Source organism: Chelon labrosus (genome assembly GCF_963514085.1).
Source record: "Chelon labrosus genome assembly, chromosome: 4".
In the NCBI taxonomy this organism is placed as follows: domain Eukaryota; kingdom Metazoa; phylum Chordata; class Actinopteri; order Mugiliformes; family Mugilidae; genus Chelon; species Chelon labrosus.
Window position 1 is genome coordinate 12,671,387 of NC_140340.1, and position 23,242 is coordinate 12,694,628.

General features: G+C 41.0%; 3 protein-coding genes and 1 long non-coding RNA gene across 5 annotated transcripts in view; all 4 read right to left on the bottom strand.

Annotated features, from left to right (window-relative positions):
• Positions 1-672: 672 nt before the first annotated feature.
• Positions 673-8,399, bottom strand: tmem51b (transmembrane protein 51b). The gene is made up of 3 exons (XM_084542427.1): positions 8,040-8,399; positions 3,966-4,404; positions 673-2,195 (listed from the first exon to the last, which is right to left on the bottom strand). The coding sequence occupies exons 2-3, from the start codon at positions 4,388-4,390 to the stop codon at positions 1,742-1,744; spliced, it is 879 nt and encodes a 292-aa protein (XP_084398553.1). The 5' UTR covers positions 4,391-4,404; positions 8,040-8,399; the 3' UTR covers positions 673-1,741.
• Positions 8,400-13,192: 4,793 nt separating this feature from the next.
• LOC311486961 lies at positions 13,193-15,981 on the bottom strand. The gene is made up of 3 exons (XR_014699012.1): positions 15,762-15,981; positions 14,845-15,256; positions 13,193-13,707 (listed from the first exon to the last, which is right to left on the bottom strand). It is a non-coding gene; the product is annotated as an uncharacterized lncRNA (long non-coding RNA).
• A 97-nt stretch (positions 15,982-16,078) lies between these two features.
• LOC311486909 (kazrin-like) lies at positions 16,079-17,769 on the bottom strand (the record flags this gene model as incomplete). The annotated part of the gene is made up of 4 exons (XM_084542931.1): positions 16,079-16,322; positions 16,661-16,779; positions 16,913-17,103; positions 17,685-17,769. 4 exons carry the CDS (start codon positions 17,767-17,769, stop codon positions 16,079-16,081), a joined length of 639 nt encoding a protein of 212 aa, XP_084399057.1.
• A 235-nt stretch (positions 17,770-18,004) lies between these two features.
• LOC311486959 (kazrin-like) overlaps positions 18,005-23,242 on the bottom strand; it is a 55,612-nt gene continuing 50,374 nt past the window's right edge. The window contains exons 5-8 of one of the 2 annotated variants that reach the window (XM_084543003.1): positions 22,364-22,534; positions 20,561-20,741; positions 20,274-20,407; positions 18,005-19,670 (exon numbers count right to left, since the gene is read on the bottom strand). In XM_084543003.1, coding sequence (XP_084399129.1) covers positions 19,500-19,670; positions 20,274-20,407; positions 20,561-20,741; positions 22,364-22,534 — 657 coding nt within the window. In that variant the 3' untranslated portion in view covers positions 18,005-19,499. Of the gene's footprint in view, positions 19,758-20,273; positions 20,408-20,560; positions 20,742-22,363; positions 22,535-23,242 lie in introns of both variants that reach the window. The other variant, XM_084543004.1, reaches the window with a different exon arrangement.

Here is a 23,242-nt window from a genome sequence, read left to right on the forward strand (position 1 = left end):
GAGTTTATATATTGTTTATAAACTTAACTTATATAAATACATTTATATAAAATTTATATAAATTAAACTTTGTCCCGTGTCAAACATACACTTCTTAAAAAAAAAAAAAAATTCATTCTTCCTGCTTCTCAAATGTAAGGAAGTACATTTTTACTAATCTTAAAGTGCGGACTATTGGTTTGAAAAGGTAAATTAAAAAAAAACACTAAGAGTTCTTTGGTCTCTGGATTATTGCAGTGGGCATTTCTCACAAGTTTCCAAATTTTTTTTTACAAAGACATCGATCAGTTAATCTAGAAAATAATAATGATTCCACAGTTAAAACAATCATTAGCTATCATGATTTATCTCCACCCTATTAACCTGCTGCGTACACATTTAATCAATAATAAATTATACAATTACAAACATTCAGTCAACACGTTGATCTATATATATATATATATAGATCTATAGAGATCTATAGATATATATCTATAGAGATCTATAGATATATATATAGATATAGATATATATATATATATATATATAGAGATCTATAGATATATATATAGATATAGATATATATATATATATATATATATAGAGAGAGAGAGAGAGAGAGAGAGAGAGAGAGAGAGAGAGAGAGAGAGAGAGAGAGAGAGAGAGAGAGAGAGAGAGCAAGGGAGAGAGAGTAGAGTAAAGATGGCTGTGAGTTTAACACTAACCTGGATTGATCATTTATCCTTTCAAACCACTGGGGGGTGCTAAACATTAACCAATGACAATTAAAACCAAAGAACAAAATATGCAAAAAGATCATAAATCATATTGTAAAACCTGTCACGGCAACAGAAAAAAAAAAAAAGAACAAACCAAACATCTACAGATTTTATTAACCGACAGAAAAATTACAGCATTTGTCATTTACAAAAATAAATACAGCTCTATCAGCATGCAAATTAAGACAAATAATTAAAAGAGTAGAATTTTTTTTTTGAGTGTTAATGTGACACCGATGCACTTTGTTTTAAGTAGATCTACTCGTTTTTTTAAGTGATCTTGGCATTGACAGAACATAATAACTGCAAACACGTTAAAGTAATTTTCAGTGATATTTTGCAACAGATCTTAAATGAAATAATAATAATAAAAAAAACATTTATTCACCAATATAGCAACACAGTCAATCAGACTTGTACTTTTCAACACCAGTCAACCAGTTTCTTTAAGACAGGGGGTTTTAAAACAACACAAAAACCAACATCTAATAAGTCATAAATCTTTGGCATCTTTTTTAAACGTTACAAAAAGTTATACATCCGATACTTAACACGACTCAAAAATCACCCAGATAATCACCTTCCCACTTATTCGTTTAAATCACAAGATTCACATTTCTCACACAACAGATCAGAATCAAAATAAACAACTTATTGTTAAGGTGAGAACATACTGTCTGTTCAGTAAAATCTGAAAGGCTGCAAGAACATAAATTAAAGAATGGTGTTTAAAAAAAAAAAATCTCAACTATCAAAACTGAGTAATGCGATATAACAATAAATATCACGAGCATCAGTGATACAGCACAAGAGATTCACCAGGAATATTCTCATCTCAGAAGTGTGTCTCCATCATGCCGCTTGCCGTCACATTTACTTTTTTAATAGCAACCTTGAAAATGAGTTTTTAAAAATGTTAGCGTTAGTCCATTAAATCTTATTCATTCACTTTATCAGAAACAGGCAATAAGAGTGAGACATCACTGTAATTCAGGCATCTTATTGTCATACACGGGAGGTGGAGTGATGGGTTCAATGGTCACTGGGTTCTGTGTGGGGCTGCGGATCTGCAGGCGGAAGTCCTTCAGGTGCAGCTTGTCCGACTTGATTCTCCTCACTCGGAGGGGTCGCAGTAAGCGGCTGGCACGGCTACTGCTGCGCGTGGGCAAGCTGGGGTTTGGCGCGAGGGCGGCCGGTTCGGCGGGAGCCTCTGCGGCAGGTGGATCGGGGGTCGGTTCGGGATCATTAAGAGGCGTGTCCTCCGTGGAGTTGTTAGGGGGCTCTGTTCCCTCATTTTCCACAGCGGCTAGGATGTCCTCGTAAGACGGCAGCTGTGAGGTGCTGTGGCGAAGGTTGCTCTCACGGACGGGGTAGTCGCCACTGCCAACGACCTCCTCATAGCTCGGCACGCTGAACGTAGTCGGGTCAACAGCTCTGAAAAGAGATGCAAAGGAGGACACTTGGTGAGAAAGCAGTGTAGACAAAACACACGACTAAATAACTCGCAATAACTGCGCAATCTTGACCAATAAACCGAGTAGAGGGCGATGTAAAGATGTGATCACAACTAGGGCTGAAACGATTCGTCGAGTTACTCGATTAACTCGATTACAAAAATTGCTCGAGGCAAAAACTCTGCCTCGAAGCCTCGTTAAATTCCTATGACGCGCACTATACGCGCAGGGATCTGATTGTTCCACACGGACCGTTGTTTTGGAAGCACCTATGCGAAGCACACCACTAGCGCGTGACACATTGTGTATACTGCAAAGTAGACCTGGCGTACCACAGCAGTACAAGCTCAATGAGCCAGCATCTAAACAGAAAACATCCACATGCTGTTTCACCAAGCGTCGCTGAAACATGGTAACGTAACCTAAATGATGTTCGCTGATTTTAATTGCATACTGTATTTGTAGCGATGTGATGATGCGGTTTGAGTAGATATGATGTTTAGCTTTGATGTTTTTAAGTAAACTTATTCACGTTCAATTGCAAGACAGTATAGCCCAGGGGCGGAGTGGCAATCGGGACGACCGGCCGAAGGATTTACGCAGCGGATCACAAATTGAGCGGCCGCGAGGCGAACGCGACCGGCCTGAGCTTATCAGAATCATTGACGTTACTAAATTCTCCTCGAATAGCGGCCAAATACTCCCATATATATTATTATTATTATAGTATTATATTTAAGGGGGGGGGGGGGGGGGGGGGGCACGTGCTGTTCCTCACGCACAGGACGTGTTCACAAACACACAGGTTGCTAGGTTATCATAGCAAATAGGCTCACCCCAGAAATTATGTATTAAATTGCAATAAATGGGCTTAGTTTTGGAGCCAAATGTTGGAGTTGGAGTTCTCTGTTTTTTTGAGAAATAAAAGGCAAATGCTTGATCATTTTACAGCCACATAATTTTTGTTATGCATTATTTGTTTTGGTTGTTTAAAAACGTAAAAAAAAAAAATCCGATTAATCGATTAATCGATCGATAAAGTGCTAGATTAATCGATTACAAAAAGAATCGATAGCTGCAGCCCTAATCACAACCCTGCTCTGGTGTCCATCAACCTATGAGCTAAATATCTGATTCTTTAGCTTCTAAATGAAAACAAGAGATTAAACAAAACAGCCAAAACAGCCTCTTCCTCATTACATTCAAATTACATTTGATCCATTGTTAAATATAATAACAGCACCATGAACAACAGTATTAAAGCTCCTCAAATATTTCATAAGCTGAGTTAGATTTCTCCTTTTGAGTTAGATGTCTGGCACGATGCTACTAAACTTGTTTTCAAAGTGCATAATAGTGTGACGGTCAGCAGCACATAAATGTTTAGGACGGACTTCTATTAAAATATGTGACAACATTTAGGACCGTCTTTAACATTAATGTCCGCATCAGTCTATGGTTAAGGTTTGAGGAGGTTCTCTGATTTTTTATGCAAACGTATCTTAAAAACGTCCTGCTCTCCAAAACAGATCCTAGATTTACACTACAAGAGCAAGTATTTCTGTAAACCACTTTTTGCATTTTGGGTTTACATGTCAAACACTTTCAATTTCCATTCCATAAGTTGAAACAAGAGCACTCAGTGTACTACTTTTAGCATCTTCATTGGTTCTTTGGGTCATTTCAAGGGGGAAAAATTTCAAACTGTTTGGCACTAGGAGTAAGGACAGAACCATAGGTCATCACTCACGCCTGTTGCTCCCCTGCTACGTGCTCCATAAAGGGGGCTCCTACAGCCTCTGGCTGGGTAGGTCGGTTCCGAGCTCTCCTCTTGCTCCTCACACCGAGGCAAATCGACAAAAGCAACATGACGGCCCCGACTCCAACTAGCACCAGTGCCACTGACGAGGACTTTGTGCGATCTGTGTCCTCGTCTCCGTCTCCGTCTCCGTCGCTCTCAGGCTCTCCGGTGGAATTTCCTGGCGGAGCTGGAGAGATGTTTGAGCCCTCTCCTTCAATGGGTATCACTGTCCACACAATCATGACAATGCCCAGGGCAATGAGCCCCACACCCAGGGCGCACAGGGCATAGTGGGCACCTGAACCGGAGGTCTCTGAGTTGGACGATCTGTTGGGGCGGTTGTTGCCGCCACATATACCCCGACTGGAACACATACCTGCAGGACAATCTGCAGCACAAAAAGAAAGATATTTATCACAAAGAGCTTCTCAAAACACTGCCTGAATCTGCACTTTAACTGCCTCTGTATTAAAGCATTTACATTCAAGATTCTTTATTGTCACTGTATTGAGCATACAATGAAAATTCTGGTGCGCTGTTTTTTTTTTTTTTTTTTTTTTTTTTTAAATTACAGTATGGGAACATGTCGGTCAACGTGCTCAAATTCGGTCCGTGTCACACTTGCTAAGACCAGAGCATCACATTAACAGAGCGACGCAGCAAAAACCTGCATTTTTGAGAAATGACAGAGCAGAAAATCAGGTAGTACGGAACGGTGTAAGAAAACAAAAAAGTAGGCAGACCCACACAAGTCTTAACTTGACGAACATGAAACTGAGAGACAGGGAGGAATCACAGGGAGGAATCACACACAAAGAATGAAGTGACACAACAACACGCTTTTTTTGGCCACATTTGGCAACTGCAACTCATAAAATCTCACACACTCGCAATGCTGTTACTATTTCACCCGTGTGTATTGACATAAGGCAAAAAGTATATATTTGCAGAGAGGCTCAATAATGACATCCTGCAATAAACGTCAGTATAGACAGCAGACTGAATCCATGAACGCTAATTGGGCAGTAACAATGTTTAGTACTAACAGTAATGTTTGTACTATAAAAAGGTAGCGAGACCACACAGCAATTTTTTTTTTTTAACTCTGACTACAGTTTGTGTCCACGGTTACTCGCTGGCTTATATTTTTGAGTTCATTCACTGGTGTTCAGGAACAAGTCTCTTAACACCGTCTCTGAGTTGACGAGGCAGCGTGGCGCGGAAACGAGTAGCACAAAGGACTACTTTAGAAATTTGTCATTGTTCTTAAGTTATCTGCTACGTATATAGCGCTGGTTTCACAATTGTTGCGAACTTGGTGTTGAACGTAGCCTAACCCCTCATGTTTCACTCCATTACTTCGAGCATGTAGCCGCTCCCACAGCTTGTTAGCCAACTGTCTTTACCATTTCTTCTGAAAATGAATTTTCCATTCATGTGTACTCTGCATGTCTGTGTGACGGTAATGAAAGATAATTTCTGATAAACTTCGTAAATTATTGACGACGCGCACTTAGAAGGTGATTAATGCTTTTTTTTTTTAGGTAGCTCCTTATCAAGTAATGTCATGTAAGAGTATGTTTGACAGCAGGCTATATATATTAAGTATATGCTTGTGAGTCACATCGCCTTTCCTTTTTTCTTTTCCTTTTCTTCCCCCAAACACTTCCATGACATGCAGAGCAACAAAGGCTTTATTGAGAGGCATGTAAAAAACATTCAGATCAAAAACTTGCAGAGCAGAGTGGCGCTAAAACCAGGTCCCACGTCATCAAGAGCTCACGGTACCATAGAGGACCAGCGAATGTATGGAAGCCATGTCTCTTTTTCGCCACACAACTGACCCTGACTTAGTGTTCCAGAAGATAAGAGAAACCTTCCACTACAGTCAACAGGCTCTCCCTGACCCGCAGCGGTCAACAGATGTACTCAATTTGAAAATAATACCGAAATAAAAGCAATAAATCAACAGGATGGTGTTTGCTATGGTCATTTTCTTATATATGACTTGTAAAATAAATGTTAACTCTAAAAAAGTGTTAATGAAATACAGTGTTTTCTTTAAACAGTGATAAAGAGTTTATATCAAAATGAACTCAGTTTTAGAGTTACACTTTACTCTGTAGAGGAGTATTTTAACACCAGGAAGAGTTCAAGTAAAAATTCTTAATTAACTCAGTCTTGCATGTAATCTCAGACTGAGCTGATTTTAACTCACAGGGAGTTTATTCCGAAGGCTGAAACTTTCTGTGCATAAAAGGTGCTAGTGCGCATCAAGATATTGTTCTGTATACCACACACTACACTGTACATAATCAAACATCAAGAGGGATGGATCCACACTGTGACACTGTGTCACAACCCATCTCTTAAGATGTGAGAAAGGACACTACATATAGTCTCAGAGGGGTAGATTACGCTTTCACAAATGCGTAATGCGAAATTAAATCTAAATTCTGTCTCAACAAGAAGAAACTGAAAAACATTTTTGGCCCAGACAACACCTCATTACTGAATGTAAATGCAGAAGTCAAGGCCCTCTGTGGGACGCACTGGGACAAGCCTGAGCCACAGAGGTCCCTCCCCTCAACCCATAGGAGCCAAAAGCCCCCACTAACAATATTATGTTGACAGACACCACAGGACACCCTCAGAAGGACGATGTCCATACTCTGATGAGTCACAACTGTTTTGGAGGCTCAAGGGAGACCTACACAATATTAGGAAGGTGGTCATAATGTTATGCCTGATTAGTGTATATTTGCACACTGGTACAATGTTTGTTACCTTATCTGTACCTATCTAGATACAGTTATATTATGAATATTGCCTTTAGTGCAGGGCATTCACATCTAAATTCGATGTGGGAGTTAAAACCACACATATCCATAGTTTCAGGTTAACTTCATGAATTTGAATTTGTTGATGTAGCCAACAACAATCCATATTGTCTCAGGACGATTTAAAGAACCCGGTGAATAACTTCCTTTTTACAGGACGGGAAGAACCCAACTCAAAGGGGACGAGCCACATGATCAAACCTCCACCACATCTGTGTTCTGATGAAATGCACTGACCCTCTAACGGCTTCATCTAATGTCCCAAATACCAACATTAAACACTGTTTATTTTTAATTATGAACTTCTCGTCTCGTTCATTAAGTCACGGCGCGCTGCCAGCTCCAGCTTTTAGTGTCTGGTCTGCACATAAATGATTGACGTAAAACAGGTTTTTAAACGTAGTTGTAATCCATTACAGTAGATGAGGTAACGTAACTGGCACAAGAAGAGAAGAGTGGAATCAGTGCATCGCAGCCTTGGTACACATGGTTTGATCTCATTTGTCTGGAAGAACTGATTTGACTGAATATTTGTTAGCTCTGGATTTTACCATCTAAATATGTCATGTTGAGTTTTTTCCTCTTCGGCTGAATTCATTCATTCATCCCTGGTGATGACTGACTGACTGATAAGGTGTAGCATCCTGGACTGCAGAACAATAACTGAAACTATACTGTACTGTGAGCATTACCAGGCTCAAAGTAATGTTTGCTAGCCTCTGATTCTGACTGCATATAGAATCTGTGTGTCACTTCTAATCTTCACTTCTTCTGTGAGTTGCAGGCCTGTTAGACAGTATGCATGGGTGTGTCCTGACCCACATCAGTACATTACCAGCATTAAAACACTGTCTATCCTTTGTTATAGATGGGCCTAATTGCTGCTGATTCTTATTCACTAACAGGGTGACACCATGAGAGCAGATAAGTGGCTAAAAAGCTGCGAGAGTGTCGGCCCCACTAGTGTGTAGCCACAACAGTCATTTGTGAAGAAGAAGGAAGGACATGTCCCCGTCACAGGAGCGACACTCTGATCTCAACTGATCCGGACACAGCGGCTCTGATTGAACACACCTCATAACTTCACACAAAACACCTTGAAACTCATTTAGCAGCTGTAATCTTTAAAAGGTCTTGGTCGCTGCGTTCGTCGCGGTGCAGCTGATTTTGGAAGAGGCCTTACCTTTTTCACCGCTCAGCGCACAAGGACTTCCCTCTTCATCGGTGAGTTACCTGAACCGCGCAGGTGTTTTCAGGAAGATCAGAGGGTAGAAGAGGAAGAAAACATAGACGCAACGATTCGAGGAAATCACAACTGAGCTTTCCTTTTCGTTTTAAAACCATATGGGGATTTATTCCCAATATGTTTGACGCTGTAGATATAAATATATAGTTGTGAGGAACTTTGTACAAATTCCAGCCGGAGTGACACCTCCCCTCTCCTGGTTGTAAAGGGACTTCTTTTCCCCTTGGTCCTAGCGCTGCTCAGGTAAACTTCCTCATGGGGACGAATTATTGGCACCAGGACACGCCCAGAATATATTAAAACTAATTATATGCAAATAAAATAAAAAATAAAAGTAAAAAAGTAGGTTGTCTGCAAAAGTAAAAATTATTTAAAAGAACACTCTCCTCATTATTGCTCTTTTATTTTTATTTATTTTTATTTTTTATGACCACAGTGAAATATTATTTTCCTTATTGATTACTGTGCCAGTTACTTTCCCAATCATTTATCATTTGATTCACGCCGTTTTCAGGTAATGTAACCCCCCCCCCCCCCCCCCCCCCAAAGCCCAGAGAACGTCTTCAGATTTCTTTTAACCTGAATGCCAACAGCTTGCTTTTGCACCAGCTCCTCACTGACTGATTAATTAACAGAGAAATAATTTTATCTGTGACTGTGAACATAATGTAACTGAACACAAACCTATCAAACTTGCAAGCTGCATCTTCGTTGTGTAGAGGAGCAAACAAACCGCCGTTACGGTATGCCGTGGCTCTGAGAAAGCAACTTCAAAAATCTTTATAGTCTCGGCCATTACGGCTTCATGCACATTACGGGTCCATTAGGTCCACTGTGGTGCAGCTTTCAGTGGTATCACATGATCTCCTGCTCCATCTAATTTTAGATGACAGATGGACCTCAGCTGAGGAAGATCTTGTTGGGAATGAAAGCGCCAGGATAGCTGGGTCTTGTGGCGGGGTTGTTTTTAGGAGCTGTGTTTCTAAAAAAGTATTATATCATATAGAGTTTTACAGGTGTTGGGAAGTGGATCAATAAAAAATGATTTGTAATATATTTGTGTTGGCAGAGGCTACATTTTTCTGTTTGTAATATCAGGCAACCTCATAACAGTGAGATAAATAGCAGCACTGCTCCATCCTCGGCATGCCTGTGTGGTGGCAAGCTCTTTAATGTCCACATGCTCTGCTCTGTTGATGGTTTATTTGTAGACTAATTATCCTAATAATAACACAAAACCATAGTTTGTTAACCATATTATCCATTCAGTCTCACTTGACCTAATGTTGGGACAAGGACACATATTGCACAATTTGCAAAATTCGCCCTAGTGCCTCTTATCCATAGAAACCAAGGTTGTTCAAGTTATCTATACATCTGTGGAGCTGGTACAGAACCCGAATTTCTTTCTTTCTTTCTTTCTTCTTCTTTTCAGTTCATCAATATAGTTTCAGGCTAAACCCTCATATTACAAACATCTGAAGGATAATTTCCTTTTTAAGTGTTCCTGAAATAGCTCGCTTTCCATGAAGCTTTGTTGGTTGCATAAGTTCATTCATTCATCTTCTGTACCCGCTTATTCCTGTTAAGGGTCGCGGGGGTCTGCTGAAGCCTATCCCAGCTGTCATCGGGTGAGAGGCGGGGGTACACCCTGGACAGGTCGCCAGTCCATCGCAGGGCCAACATAGAGAGACAGACAACCATTCACACTCACACGCACACCTATGGCCAATTTAGAATCACAGATTAACCTAATGAGCACGTCTTTGGATGGTGGGAGGAAGCTGGAGTACCCGGATGGTTGCATAAGTGTTAAATAAATAAAAACAGATAAAAAATAAAATGATAAAAAGTAAGAAAACTTTATAGAGAGAGAGAGAGAGAGAGGTGTTACTTGCAAACACATAAAATTTTCTCAGGAAAATAATGTCTGGATAAAATTGTTAACACAAATTTTAACACATTCCTCCTAATGAATAACAATTACAGGCCTGCACTGAAAGTAGCAGGTAATAATAAATCCACCTTTAAAGTTGGAGTGATCGAAAAACGCTCTGTCAGCTGAGATGTAAGTACATATTGCTGTGTGTGTTAAGAGTAAACACAAGTTGAGTTTGTTCTTTTTTTCTCTAAACAAGTTTGAACTGGTCTGATCTTCCCGCTTAAACAACTTTTCTCTACTGACTGGGGGAGACGCCTAGATAGTGGACAAACCTGTTTTCTGCTATTTGAACTGACCTCAGGGTGTCAGCCAGGGATTTAAAGAGAGTGTTCATGCTCAAGAATGGCTTTTTGTTATAAGACACAACACTACTGTACAAAATATACCTTCACACCCCTTCCATTGATAACTCCTAACATAAGAGCACAGAGCGTTGGCCTGTGTTAGAGCACAGAGTACAAACACTTGGAGACAATTCAGTCGGATACATTATCAGTTTCATAATCAAACATTCAGCTGTTTATTTTATCTACATATCACAGAGGAGCATTTTTGTAAGTAAAATCTTTTACATCTAAGTAAAAACCGCAAAAGATTTAAGTAACACTGATGGCAACAGCTTTTGCAAGTAAACACTGTTTTGTGTGCTACAAACTGCTGTTTCATAAAATAAACAAAAGCTACTTCTGCGTAACACTGGTGATAAATTTAGCTCTGTCATATGTTTCGTGTCTTTTACTGGTGCTGTCTTCCTAGTGTGCCGTGACGCCGTTCAGGGCCCTGTCCTTCAAAAGTGATTGAGGCAGTCTGAGGACTGATTTGTTAATCCTGGATGAATAAGAGTGCACTCTTGGATGGGATGGGTCTGAGAGTGTTGGGAAATTCCCCAGCATGCAATGGGACAATAGAGTCACAGAAACTTTTCACATCTGTTTTTGCATTTTGTTCTATTTTGAGCTTCTCTATATTTTGACTTTTTCCTGCATAGACTGTAAAAACAAAATGGACGACGCGTCTCCACTTCCTCTCAATGGTCAAACTGATGCGAACGTCCATGTTTAGAGCCAGAGTGTGCGCAGTAATGTCCTGTCAATCATCATGATGTCATGTGCTGTTTTTATAGCGTCAAACTTGAACAAAACTTCTCTGAAAAACGGACACTTGAAGAAACATCCCAGATCTTACATCCACTTATTATCGGTGACTCACCTGGGAGTGACCATCTCACAGGACCTGTCATGGACTCAACACCTGAACACCATCGTGAAGAAGGCCAGACGGTGTCTCTACCTCCTTACGACTTTAAGCTCCCTCTCAAGGTGCTCAGTAACTTTTACACCTGCACCATAGAGAGTATCTTGTGTGGGAGCATCACCACATGGATGGGGAAACTGCACCAGGCAGGACATCCTGGTCCTAAAAAGGGTTGTCCGTTCAGTGGAGTGGACCATCAGAACCCCCCTCCCCAACCTGCAGGATGAAAAATGTTGCAGGTTAAGGGCTAAGAAGATCCTGGAACAGCCCAGTCACCTTGGACACTCTCTCTTCTCCCTACTGCCATCAGGCCGGCATTTCCACTGTCTGAAGACAAAGACTGAAGAACATTTTCTGTCCCCATGCCATCCGTCTGCTCAACTCTGAGCCTTGACTGGACTTAAGCACCACTGCGTTACTGCACTTTATTGGCAGCTGCTTTTTAAAATATTGTAAATGCATGTATATACAAGCTACCCTCTTTTAAGTTTACATTTCAAGTTTACGGTTTATATTTTATTTTATTCTATTGTATTTTATGTTACGTTATTTTATTTTATTTTTCTCAGTTATATATTTATACTTATATTTTTTACCTTGTGTGCTATGTGTAATTATTACTGTTTTTACTGTATTACTTCTTTTTACTACTGGCTGCACATACAAAAATACATTTCACTGTGCATTATACTATGTATAACTGTGCGTGTGACAAATAAACCCTTAATAAAATCTTATCTTATCTTATGTCTTGTTATCTTATCTTATCTTATGTCTTGTCATCTTATCTTATCCATCACCACTACATTAACTACCCTACCATCTTTGAAAAAAAATGTATTTGAGGTGTACTTAAGTGTTTTAGTTTGGCCCAAGTCCCATCCATTATTAAGGAGGGGGCGTGGCTTATAACTAATACTGCAGACAGCCACCAGGGGGAGCTCAACATGCTTCGGCTTCAGTTTAGAGGAGCTGTCATGGCGTCCATTTTTGTTTTACAGTCTGGGGTTTCCACATTTTCTTGCTGACAGACATGATTTATTAACAGTGAATGTAATAAGACTGTGAGTAATGTTTGCTGAGATCCTCCCCACTGGCCACGCAGGTGACTCTTAAGTGGTGATCTCATGAAGATCTCATTAATAGATGCAACTGTTGATCAGAATCCTGTTAACCGCTTTCGGCAAATTAACAGTTTAATATGTTATTTAGACATCTTGTCTTCCTTGCTATATTTATTTTATTTTTTTTTTAATTGAAACTTATTGGTTGAGTTTGTGTCTTTTTGGCCACCATACCACAGTAAATGTATTAATTGTATATCTATTTAGTCAGTAAATCTCATATATGAAACAAAAGTTTTGATAATAACACAGACAGATTGCACCCATTGCTCAACCAATAGCATGTTCTCAGTTAAAATCCTATTTTTATTAACATACTGTCTTTTTAAATCAAGGTACCTAAACCTTGTGTCATCTTTGGGGTTGCCACCATTTACTTATGTCTCCAAACATTTCTAAACAACTTGAGCATGGTTATATTTGTTTATAGCGGATGCAGTTTTGGATGATATCCAGCTCTTGGTGGGTTGAATGTGCTTGTTGCAAGCCATTTTGGACAAAAGCAGTGAAGGAATGCGATGAAATAAGTGCACGTAGAGGATCTTTGTCACAATACTTTACAGATTTGGCTTTAAGGAGTTGTAACTCTGACAACCCCAGGAAAAATACACTCAAATCCTCAGCTTATCTGGATAATTTAACTATCCATGTAGGAGGGACAGGGCCCTGGTCGAGTCAGAGTAACGGCAGATACACGCCTCTACAATAAAACCGTATTAAAATACATTTTTTGTCTATAATGCAATCATGATCCTTCTTTTACTTGCATGTGCAACAACAGGAAAAACAACCAACATGTTTAGAATAGTAAATAAATAGTAATAATGTAGAGTCCTATTAAGATCATATAAGACCTATAAGGCATCAAACACTGGTTTCAGTTATTCCTCTCTCTTCTTTTCATCTATGATGTCAGTATACATTTTCAATAATATATAAAACTCATTTAGTCAACTCTATTTTTTGTTTAGTATGTATTATTCTTATGTTGGTCCAAATAAAAATACATTTGAATCATTAAATTAAATGATATACTCCTTTAAGACTTCTTAAATCAAGCGCAGGTCTTTATGATACAATTATATTGTAAACAATGGTAAATATCTCAATGGCAGAAGCTGGTTCAGACATTGGTGATTTCAACACTCTTGTAGGTGTGCACCGGGCTGCCTTTGGCACGGGGGACAGCCTGCACTCTGGCCTCTCTGGGCAGAGAGCCGCAGCTGCCGTGGAAGCCCAGACCTCGCTCCACAGAGTGGCTGTTGGCACGCAACCTCAGCGGACTCTGGAAAAATAAAAAGGCAGAAAAGAGAACGCGGAGTTTCTTTTTAGACACTGTATCCAAAACGAGACGCCGACCTGTTTATATAAGCGTGGCACGTCGCCTGAAACCTCATCTGCTGGAATAAAAGTAAAGCCGTCAAATAAAATCTATACCAAACAGGAGCGTCCTGCAGTCCTAAGTGTTCGTTATGACCGTGTAATCTCATCATCCTCAGCTTGAATCCAACTAGAGGCCTCTGGTGCATGTTCCCATCTACTGTCTCTCATTTCCTGTTTGTCTGTCTGCTTTCTAACGAAGAACCAAACAGCAACAAAAACAGGAGTACTCGGCTAGGTTAACAACATTTTCTCACTGCGCGTTCTTAAAAAAACAATTTCAATTAAAATGAAATGTTTTGAAATATGCCTCCATTTCATTCAAACCATCTCTCCCTAACATCCCAGTAAGATCCTTTTTAAACGATTCGCCTGGATGTTTCTTATACTACACAAATAAGGAGCAATGTGTTGTCAAAATGTAATTTAATAACTGTGTAATGGTGTTTCGCTACCACTACTTGTTAAAGCATGTTAGTAATGGTACAGTACTCGTCAGCCGTGTAAAACTGAAGCGTTTACAGAGAATTTTGCAAGTAATTTTGATTGCATGTATGTGACAAATTAAACACTGATACTGCTCAGGAATAAAGCTCAGGGAAGACATGTATTATTAAAATGTGTCACTAAATGTTGGCTAAAACTTGGTACTTACTCACCAAATACTAAATACTGTGCAGAAATATATCAATAATAAGCAAAGTTAATTAAAAGCTCTGTACACTGCATGGTAGGAAGGTTGTTCCAGCATCGTTGATATCTAACCACAGCTCTTCTGTGGCTTTAAGATGTCCCAGTCTCTCTTCTGTAACCTGCTACCAGACTGTATCAGAGTCACTGCTTCTTCCTACTGTCACTGAAGATCGTTTTTTATAACTCTGGCTGTGTGATTTGAGTCTGTGTCCTGCTGCAGAATGAATTTGGCTCCAGCTGGAAGCTCCACTGCTGCTACTATTGCTTGATCAATAAGATTTTAAGCATCTAAACTTCCAAAGATTTGGCCCTGTATATTTCAATATTTAATATTCCAGGGATGTGATACCTTTCCTGATCTTCTCATAGACACCCTCTCATCGGCAAAGCGGTTCACAGCCACAGGCGAACAGGGACCGACGACCTCAGCGCCTTGCTCTGCGTTACTGTGAACACATTACAAGACACTGTCATTCATTTATTCATCATATCCCTGACGTTAAAGTTTATCTTCATGGTAAAAATAGAGATTAAATCAGCTGTTGCATTTGAAATATGAAAGTATGAAACAAGGACTGAAGCGTTTTAATCTACCTGTGAGGGACTGAGAGGGATTTCAACTCTTCGTAGAGGTGCCGGTGCAGCATGTGCTTGTTGCTGGGGATCCCCAGAGCTTTGGCCATGGCGTCTGTGTCGAAGGACGGATCCAGAGCCATCACAGCGCCATGAATCCCTTTACCCTGAAGGTTGTCTGCAAACTCCTGAAGAGCACAACAAAGAGGCAGAACGTAAATGCGCTCAGTGTGTTCCTCAGTACTCTATCCATGGTCCTGCTAAAAATGTCTGCTCGGTCATAAAGTTAAATCTGATGGAAATTATAGGCAAACTATGACAAAGCTTCTTTTTTTTTTTTATTACTTAGTGTTTCTCTTTGTGGCACAAGAAAAGTGGTTTAGTTTCTGTTGCTACGCGTTAGCCAAAAATAACATGTCAAAATATAGGAGGCTGAAAACCCAAGAAAGGCAAAATATTACTCATTGTGATTTTAAACCCAGAAAACCCTTCAGGTTGTGTGGTCTTTTTTCCCCCCACTACTGTTATTTTTTCTATATTCTTTCAGCAGCCTAAGGCATCAGAGCAACAGAGCTATCATTATTTTTTGAGGGATTCCTAAAAACTCATACTTTGTGGTATCTGGTTCCACTCTGGCACAGAAATCTCCAGTGCAAAAAAAAGGGGAATACCATCACTGACCGCCCCACCCACCTTGAGGTCTATGTCTCTGACCCACTTCATCACTCTGTGGCATGTCCAAACAATGGGGTCCCGGTTTTGGTAATCACATTTTGTCCGCCGTGCCTGCAGGGCCTTTGAAAGTAGAACACACGGGTAACAGTGCAAGCACTAAGATGGCAGGGGCTAATGAAAACACAAGAAGAGATCAGGGAAGGATGGGGGTCTAAAGTGTGCTTCAAGCTACGGTGGATAACGATGCAAATCACATGCAGTTTTGTCGGCGCAGATGAGTAAAAGTTGCCGCTGAGGAAAGAGGAATTTCACTCATTCATGTATCGTGATGCAATCTACAGTCTGACCTCTTTATCAAAGCCGAGCATCTGCAGGAGCTGGATTGCCAGGAGTAGACTAGTCTGGTGGAACTGGTCGCTGATGTTGAGGAAGACCTCCAGGTCTCTGCGGCTGAGGGAGTTCAGCACTCGTCCGTCCACTAAGTGAGCCTGGAGGGTCTGGGAGTATTGAGGCAGCCCCACGTCGCTCAGCCACGATGTTGAAACCCAGTGATGGTCGAGCTCAGATGCTTTTGATAGTCTAGAAGATTATCAGACGGAGATGAGCAGCAGGTAACGTAGCGTGGTAGTAGCGGTAACACATTGGAAACCACTCAGTTAGATGTAAAAGTCCAGCGTATGAAGTACAGCATGAAAGTGTTTAAGGATTATTACAAAAATATGCATTAGTGTGAAAGTAAATAATTGTAAATGTAGTGGACTAAAAAGTACACTAATTATTATATTATGGTATACAATTATGGAGCAATACTCAATTAAATGCATGTGACTAAGATCTATCATTTAAATTAGTTTCATTGCACTGCTGCTGATCAGTTATTTTAATCCTATTTGTGTATTTTCTTTTCTGTTACTCACCCTTGCTCCCCTTCTGCTCTCCTATAATCCTCGATGGCCAGTCTGACTTTCCTGCGATGAATTGGATTAGTGATGCCCAGACCCAACTCTAAATCATCATCTGTCAGGCCTAGCAGCACCTAAAGAAGCAGAAATCCAGTTCTTTGTCAAGAAAGAACGGCACCTTAGATAAGCCCCTCGGCTAAACAATGCCACGTTTTTAATGCAAAAAGCAAACAAACACCAAATTATCCAGATGTACCAAAGGCATACCTTGCCACTTTTGACGTTTTCAGAGCAGGCTCGGGTGTACATGGGCATTCCCATGACAACCTCCATCCAGGCCTGGACTGCACCTGCCCTCCACACTGACATGCACGTGTTTCGGGTGAGCTCCGCCTGCTGTAGGCGGTCCAGCTGCTCTTCTCCGTCAGACAGGCTCTGCTGTGTGAGGCTGTCAGAGTCTGGATTGGTCAGGAGAAGTTATGGCGTAGCGTGCGGGAGAGGTTCAGGGTCAGAGGGATATGGAAATCAAGAAAGTGACTAATCTGGAGACAATCTGATGGCAAATCAGATGGCATCAAAATAAAGATAAAAAATTTCATCTCCACATCTAACAGTACAGAGGACGCTAACCTTAAGTATAAAAGTCTAAAAGTGTTTGCATTTGAAGAACATAAAAGTGGCTCTGTTTATAGTAAGCTCAACAAGCCACTAGATGGTGCCAGAAAGTTTCACTGGGTTTCAGTGTTGTGAATGACCTGTACAGTAGATGGAAATGGCTAACAAGATTTAAAAGCAGATTAAACTCCATCCCTGAGTGCATCTAAATATCAAAACCATTTATTTGTTTCATCAAGGTTCAGCGGTTTTGGTCAGTTTTAAATCTACAGTGCTTGGTAAATGTGTTAAAATACTATCCGATGATTATGAGGAGACTTAAGACCATTAGGATAATGTATTAGAGACACAGGGATTATTCATAAAACATCATGCTTCTGCCCGTTAACCGCCCATCTCAAAAACAGGAGACACTGATTCATACTGAACTGACGAATCCAGGATGAACTCTGTGTGTTGATCTGATTCGTCTCCACATGCTGACAAAAATGCTGCATGCATTCCACCATCTTTCTAAAGAGTTTCCGAAAAAAACACACATTAACACAAACTTGTATTTTCCAATGAGTGATATGAATAATCCCCAGAGTGCAGAAACAGACAGCTGGTAATCACAGATGAGGAGTTACTCACTGGCAGGAGAGAGTTGCCATTAGAAATGGCAGGAGGAGAGGGAGAGACACATTAGACTGGGACACAAGAACAAGATTACTCATGGAACAGAAAACTACCACATAAGATGTATTCAGTTACTAGTTTTTATTTTTAAAATAAGATTTCATTTCAATTATAATTCATCTTGAAAATGCTAAAACCTCCTCGACATCTGGCTGCAACAGCTGCAGCAGATAAATATTTGAAGTGTATCTCTTGTTTTATCTCATTTTAAATAAAATACTTCAATAGATTTCATCTTTTATGCAACAGTTCCTAAATTACAAAGCATTTAACAGATTTATTAGAGCCACATTTGCAAGAAATGAGGAGGGATTCTACACAAGAAAAGCAAAACAAAAATAGAAAAAGAAATAAAAAAAAATCGTGCACTCATAATGCAAGGAGAGATAAATCAGTTAAAAGGATAAAAAAAAAAAGGCAAAGCAGGAGGAACACGGGATTGTGGCGATTACTAATTTGATATGTGGTGAATGGACGTCTAACCAAAGCAACACAGAGGGATCATGCATGCGTTGAATGCACATTCCTTTGTCTCAAGTTGGCACATGTTAGACAGCTCTGGGTAAGAAATGAGTCAGACATAAACAATGTTACGAGGCTGGCGCTAACGATGACAGAATGATACGTAGATTTTTCAGAGATGAGTGGTAAACCTTTGGCACTGGCTTGCACATGGTCTTGACAGCAGGCGAGAGGCGTGCCTGAATATGCATCACTGTAATTCTAAGTGTCTGTGTATTCAGATCTCTGCAATCACGTTTTCTGTGGAGGAGTGACTCTGAAAACCCTCGTCGCCCAGTCGCTAATTAAAGTGACTCAGAATGTTCTTTTCATCATAAAAAAGGGATGAGGAGAGCTACACTAAAAACCGGCCTGCTTCCCACAGAGCTGTGAGCGGTGAATAAATTTCAGCAGGTACTGCGAGACAGCATAAATATGAACATGATGACAATTCTGTAACAGCAACACCTCAGATCTGCAAATTTGAAATGCCAAAATTTGGCCAATTTAACGCCGATCAGATAATATCTCCTCTTTTGTAGTAAAATACAGGGCTGGAAAAACCGTGAATAAGAAATAAAACGTAGAAATCGTTGTTGCAAAGCATGATAAAAGCAACTGTGAAGTAAAAAAAAAAAAAAAAAAAAGACATTTACAGTAAAACACTAGTTTCACAATAGCTCCTATGTACATATGAACAGCAGTCCTTCAAGTCTCCAGTTATAAAAAACATTAAGACAGTTAGAAGATAATACAGCATAAACATGTCTACACATAATAGTAACCCCATATATATATTTATATGCATGTAAACATATATGTACATATGCATACATGTACAACTATAAATATATATCTAATTTACAAACATACAATTTTAGGGTGATATACTGTACATTTATGGAGATAGCAGTCTCTTGTAGGGCTTTTCTGTAAAATTATCCCCCCCCCCCAGATTAATTCGCAAATAAAACGCTCCTCACACACACACTTAAAGCCAGATCCAGGCAAACTGAACACGCACGCAAACACACACACACGTGCGCTCTCACACTGAGCATCACCAATCGGCATCCTCCTCTATGTAATAATCAGGGGTGGCTGTACCATCAAACAAGCCGGGGTCCAGTGACTTGCGCTGCTTCCCCCGAGCGAACACTCGCGACAGGGATCCCAGAGTCATCTTCTCCTTCTTCTTCTTACGCTTCTGGTCCTCCAGGTCCTCCATGGACTGAATGGGGCGGAGGAGATCACGTGAGTCAGGTTTGCTAAACCCAATCTGCAGATCCTCTACGGATGAAATGTGCTTTTTCTGCTTCTAGAGAAGAATTAAATGAGAACATGGATAAACTGGACTAGGACTAGCACTAACAAATAACTAAATCTCGCTTTACTTGGTGTTATTGAATGTGCCAAACTTCCTTGGCGTGATGCAGTGATGTCTTGGGGTCGCCACTAGTTGCCTGGCTATAGCAACTTTTTACACTTTCTTTTTCATCAGACCGGACCTACCCTGACTAGCTTTTTGCTCTCCTATGCTAAGCTAACTAGCTGCTCACTGTATCACCATATCTACTGTAGGATTGAGGGAGCTGTCTATATTGTCATTGAACTAGGCAAAATAACACAATGCACTATTTCAGGCTTCTGTCACGTCAACATGTTGCCTTAAGAATAACTCCACCGTCACCACCACCACTAAGCAGGCAGGCCGAACCCCATACGGCTGACAGGACAGAGGAACAGACACATACAGGAGAAGACAAAGAGCAGGAGATACTCAGAAGATTGCGGAGGCGTGATTATTTGGTCGAGGGGGCCAGGCAGCTCTTACATTGCAGAGGGAGTGGGTCCGGTGACGAGGTGAGTTGATGTCACTAGGGGTGGACGAGCGGTCCCCGTCGGCGGCGGAGGCATCAGAGATCACAGAGGGCTGGCGAGAGTGGCAGGGGCTGATCCTAACCACGGCTGAAGGTGTCATACACACACACATATCCACACATGTTCAAAACCACCGCAGTTAGTATGAGAAAACTCAGAGAAAGCCTTTGTTAGTATGCTGCTAAAAAGCCACACCGAGCAGCGTGGAGACGGCGAGGCAGAGTGGATTAGAGAGCCTACCCTGTCTGTCTGTGACGTGTCCGTGGTAGAGGGTCTGTTGGCTCTGCCGGATGGCGGCTGTGAGCGGCAGGTCAGCCTGCATCACCCACTCCTGACTGCCATTCACCACGGGTTCCGTCGGCATGGCCAAGGAGTGTCGCTTCGGTACATCTTTTGTCAGAGTGGCCAGAGACTGCTTTGCCTGGGAAACATGAGAAACTAAGGATGAGCTGAAAGTGAAACACAATACACATTATATACACATCAGGCATAACATTATGACCACCGTCCTAATATTGTGTAGGTCTCCCTTGTGCCTCCAAAACAGTTCAGACTCATCAGAGAATGGACATGGTCCTTCTGAGGGTGTCCTGTGGTGTCTGGCAACAGAATGTTGTTAGTGGGGGCCTTTGGGTCCTATGGGTTGAGTGGAGGGTTTGGGATCTAGTGAAATTGGAGGCCAGCTCAACACCTTGTACTATTGTTCATGTTTTTCGAGTTGTTCCTAAACTGTTTGTGTGTGTATGCCTGTATCAGTCTGCATCCTGCTGGGTGGATGGGTTCTGCCATCAAGGAGTGTCACTGCTGTGGGGTGGGGTCCCTGCCAGGTCAAAAGTTTAGCAGCAGAACATTGTATTGTCAAGACAATACAATACAAGACAGATGGTTAATGTTATTCACTTCTCCTGTCAGTGGTCATAATGTTATGCCTCAACAAGCATCAACACACATGCGAGCCGCAGCTCAAACAATTATGGGTCTTGAAAGTAAAAAAACAACATTTTTCTTATAACCAACAAATGCTGTGAAAAACAAAACTAACAATGAAGTGATTCTAAGTATTGTACAGGGAGTAGACTGTGCAGCCAAAGTCTGACAGGCGATGTGTCCATCAGACTTGCTCCTCCGTGTATTGGGCCTCAACCGTTGTCCAAAGACTATTACAAGCACATCAACGAGGCACTAAGTTGCACTGGGAGATATATGTTTCCATCGCCACCAGCATGTCTACAGTTTCTTTCGAGTCAATCATGCTCACTCCCGTCCCGCTGCAAATTCCCACAAGAGGATGAAGTGAGTTTTCATTCTCGGCTGAAAACAGTCCCCAATAAAAAGATTATGTGAGTAAAAAAGCTACAGTGCCCAGCTTTTTTTCCTAAATGTAAGCCTATACTCGATCTGTTTAAAAGATTAAGGAGTACCCAAGCATGTTAGGGTATTTGGAAAACAAAATCCAGTTTTGTTGCATCTGATTAACGCATTACTGTTGTTTATTTATCTCTTAATAGGAAAAAGTATAGAATAATAGTTTGACAATAGCCAGAATTACAACTTGACATTACACAAGAAGAAGAGAAGAGAAGTCAGTAGAAGTTTAGTTGTTTTTGTTTTTTTTGTGGCCGGGTTGCTTGACAGTGATGCAGCTCTGGCACTGATGTGCCAACAAATCTGATCTGTGATGCAGCTTGCTGTGAGGAACTGTGGGTGGCTGTGACTTGCCGAAGGAGGGTGGAGAGAGAGATTAATGACACACTGGCTGACTGACGACTGTACCTAGGAGGGATCACCACGGCACCGCAGACAAAAAAAAAATAAGGCCATGAACTTCTTCAGCCCTGAAAAACACTTAATGCTATGAGAGAGGAAAAGGGACGAAGGGATATGCAGCGGCTTTCTGCACGTGTTTGAACCAATACCAGTACACAACCCACACCTTGTCTGCATTCAAGCCACGCACGCCGGATAACAGTGTATAGGGGACGCCATTGTGATTGAATTAATTCAGCTAAGTCGCGACCGTGTCCACGGGGCAGGGTGACTCACCATGGTGAGCTCGGCCTCCAGCTCTTTAATCCTGTTCTCCTTCATGTCCATCTGAGAGCGCAGGATGTTGGCTTGCTCCGTGGCTTCTTTGGTCTGCCTCCTCAGGTCCCACTTCTCCCTCTCCAGCATGTCCTTCTCCTTCGCCAGGACTTTCACTGCGTCCTCGCTCTCCTGCAGAAATCACACACACAGTCCCCGTTACTTCCCACTAGGCTCGCTCCTTCTTAATGATCAGAAGAGCTCAAAATGTGAGCCGATGCACATCACAGCTACATCATGTGTTATAATCCATGTCAAACTAGGCTTTAAAGAGGTGGTTACATGGGACGACATGACAAGTTGTTTTAGTCACGGCAGGAATTGACTGTTCGAGCTGCTACTTAAGAGTTTAAAAGAAATCTAACGACTTAGTGGCAAACATAAGTCTATCCTAATAATTATCTTTTAGGCTTTTGAACAACACGGATGCCCATTTACCTTAAGTAGGTAATACTAAAATGTGGGCCACATTTAGGACATTAGGACGTCCGATGTGCAGGATTTAGAGCGTCTCGTGTCAGAACGGTTATATTTATTTTTAAAATTACAGTATGTTTCCATTCGTGTAGAATCACTGGGAAACAAGAAGTGCCATGATCTTGCTCCTTAAAGGTGCATCTTCGTGTATCAGGAGGTGGATCTTTTCCTGCAGATTTCACTATGTTGCATTTTAATATTTTTACAGTAGCCCAGAAGAGACAACTGGAATAGTAGAATGGGAGAAGACCTTTAGTGTTCTTCTGCATTAGTTTCTGCTTTAGATTCTCCTTCAAAATGACCACTTCTGTGCTGATATCTCTTATGAGACCACATGTGCACCCAGTGATGTCGTACCTATAA

Excerpts from the sequence above, each read along its gene's own strand:
- tmem51b (XM_084542427.1), bottom strand. The coding sequence starts at position 4,390 with ATGTGTTCCAGTCGGGGTATATGTGGCGGCAACAACCGCCCCAACAGA. Across the intron at positions 2,196-3,965 it reads GTAGCAGGGGAGCAACAGGC|AGCTGTTGACCCGACTACGT; the intron begins GTGAGTGATGAC and ends ATCTCTTTTCAG.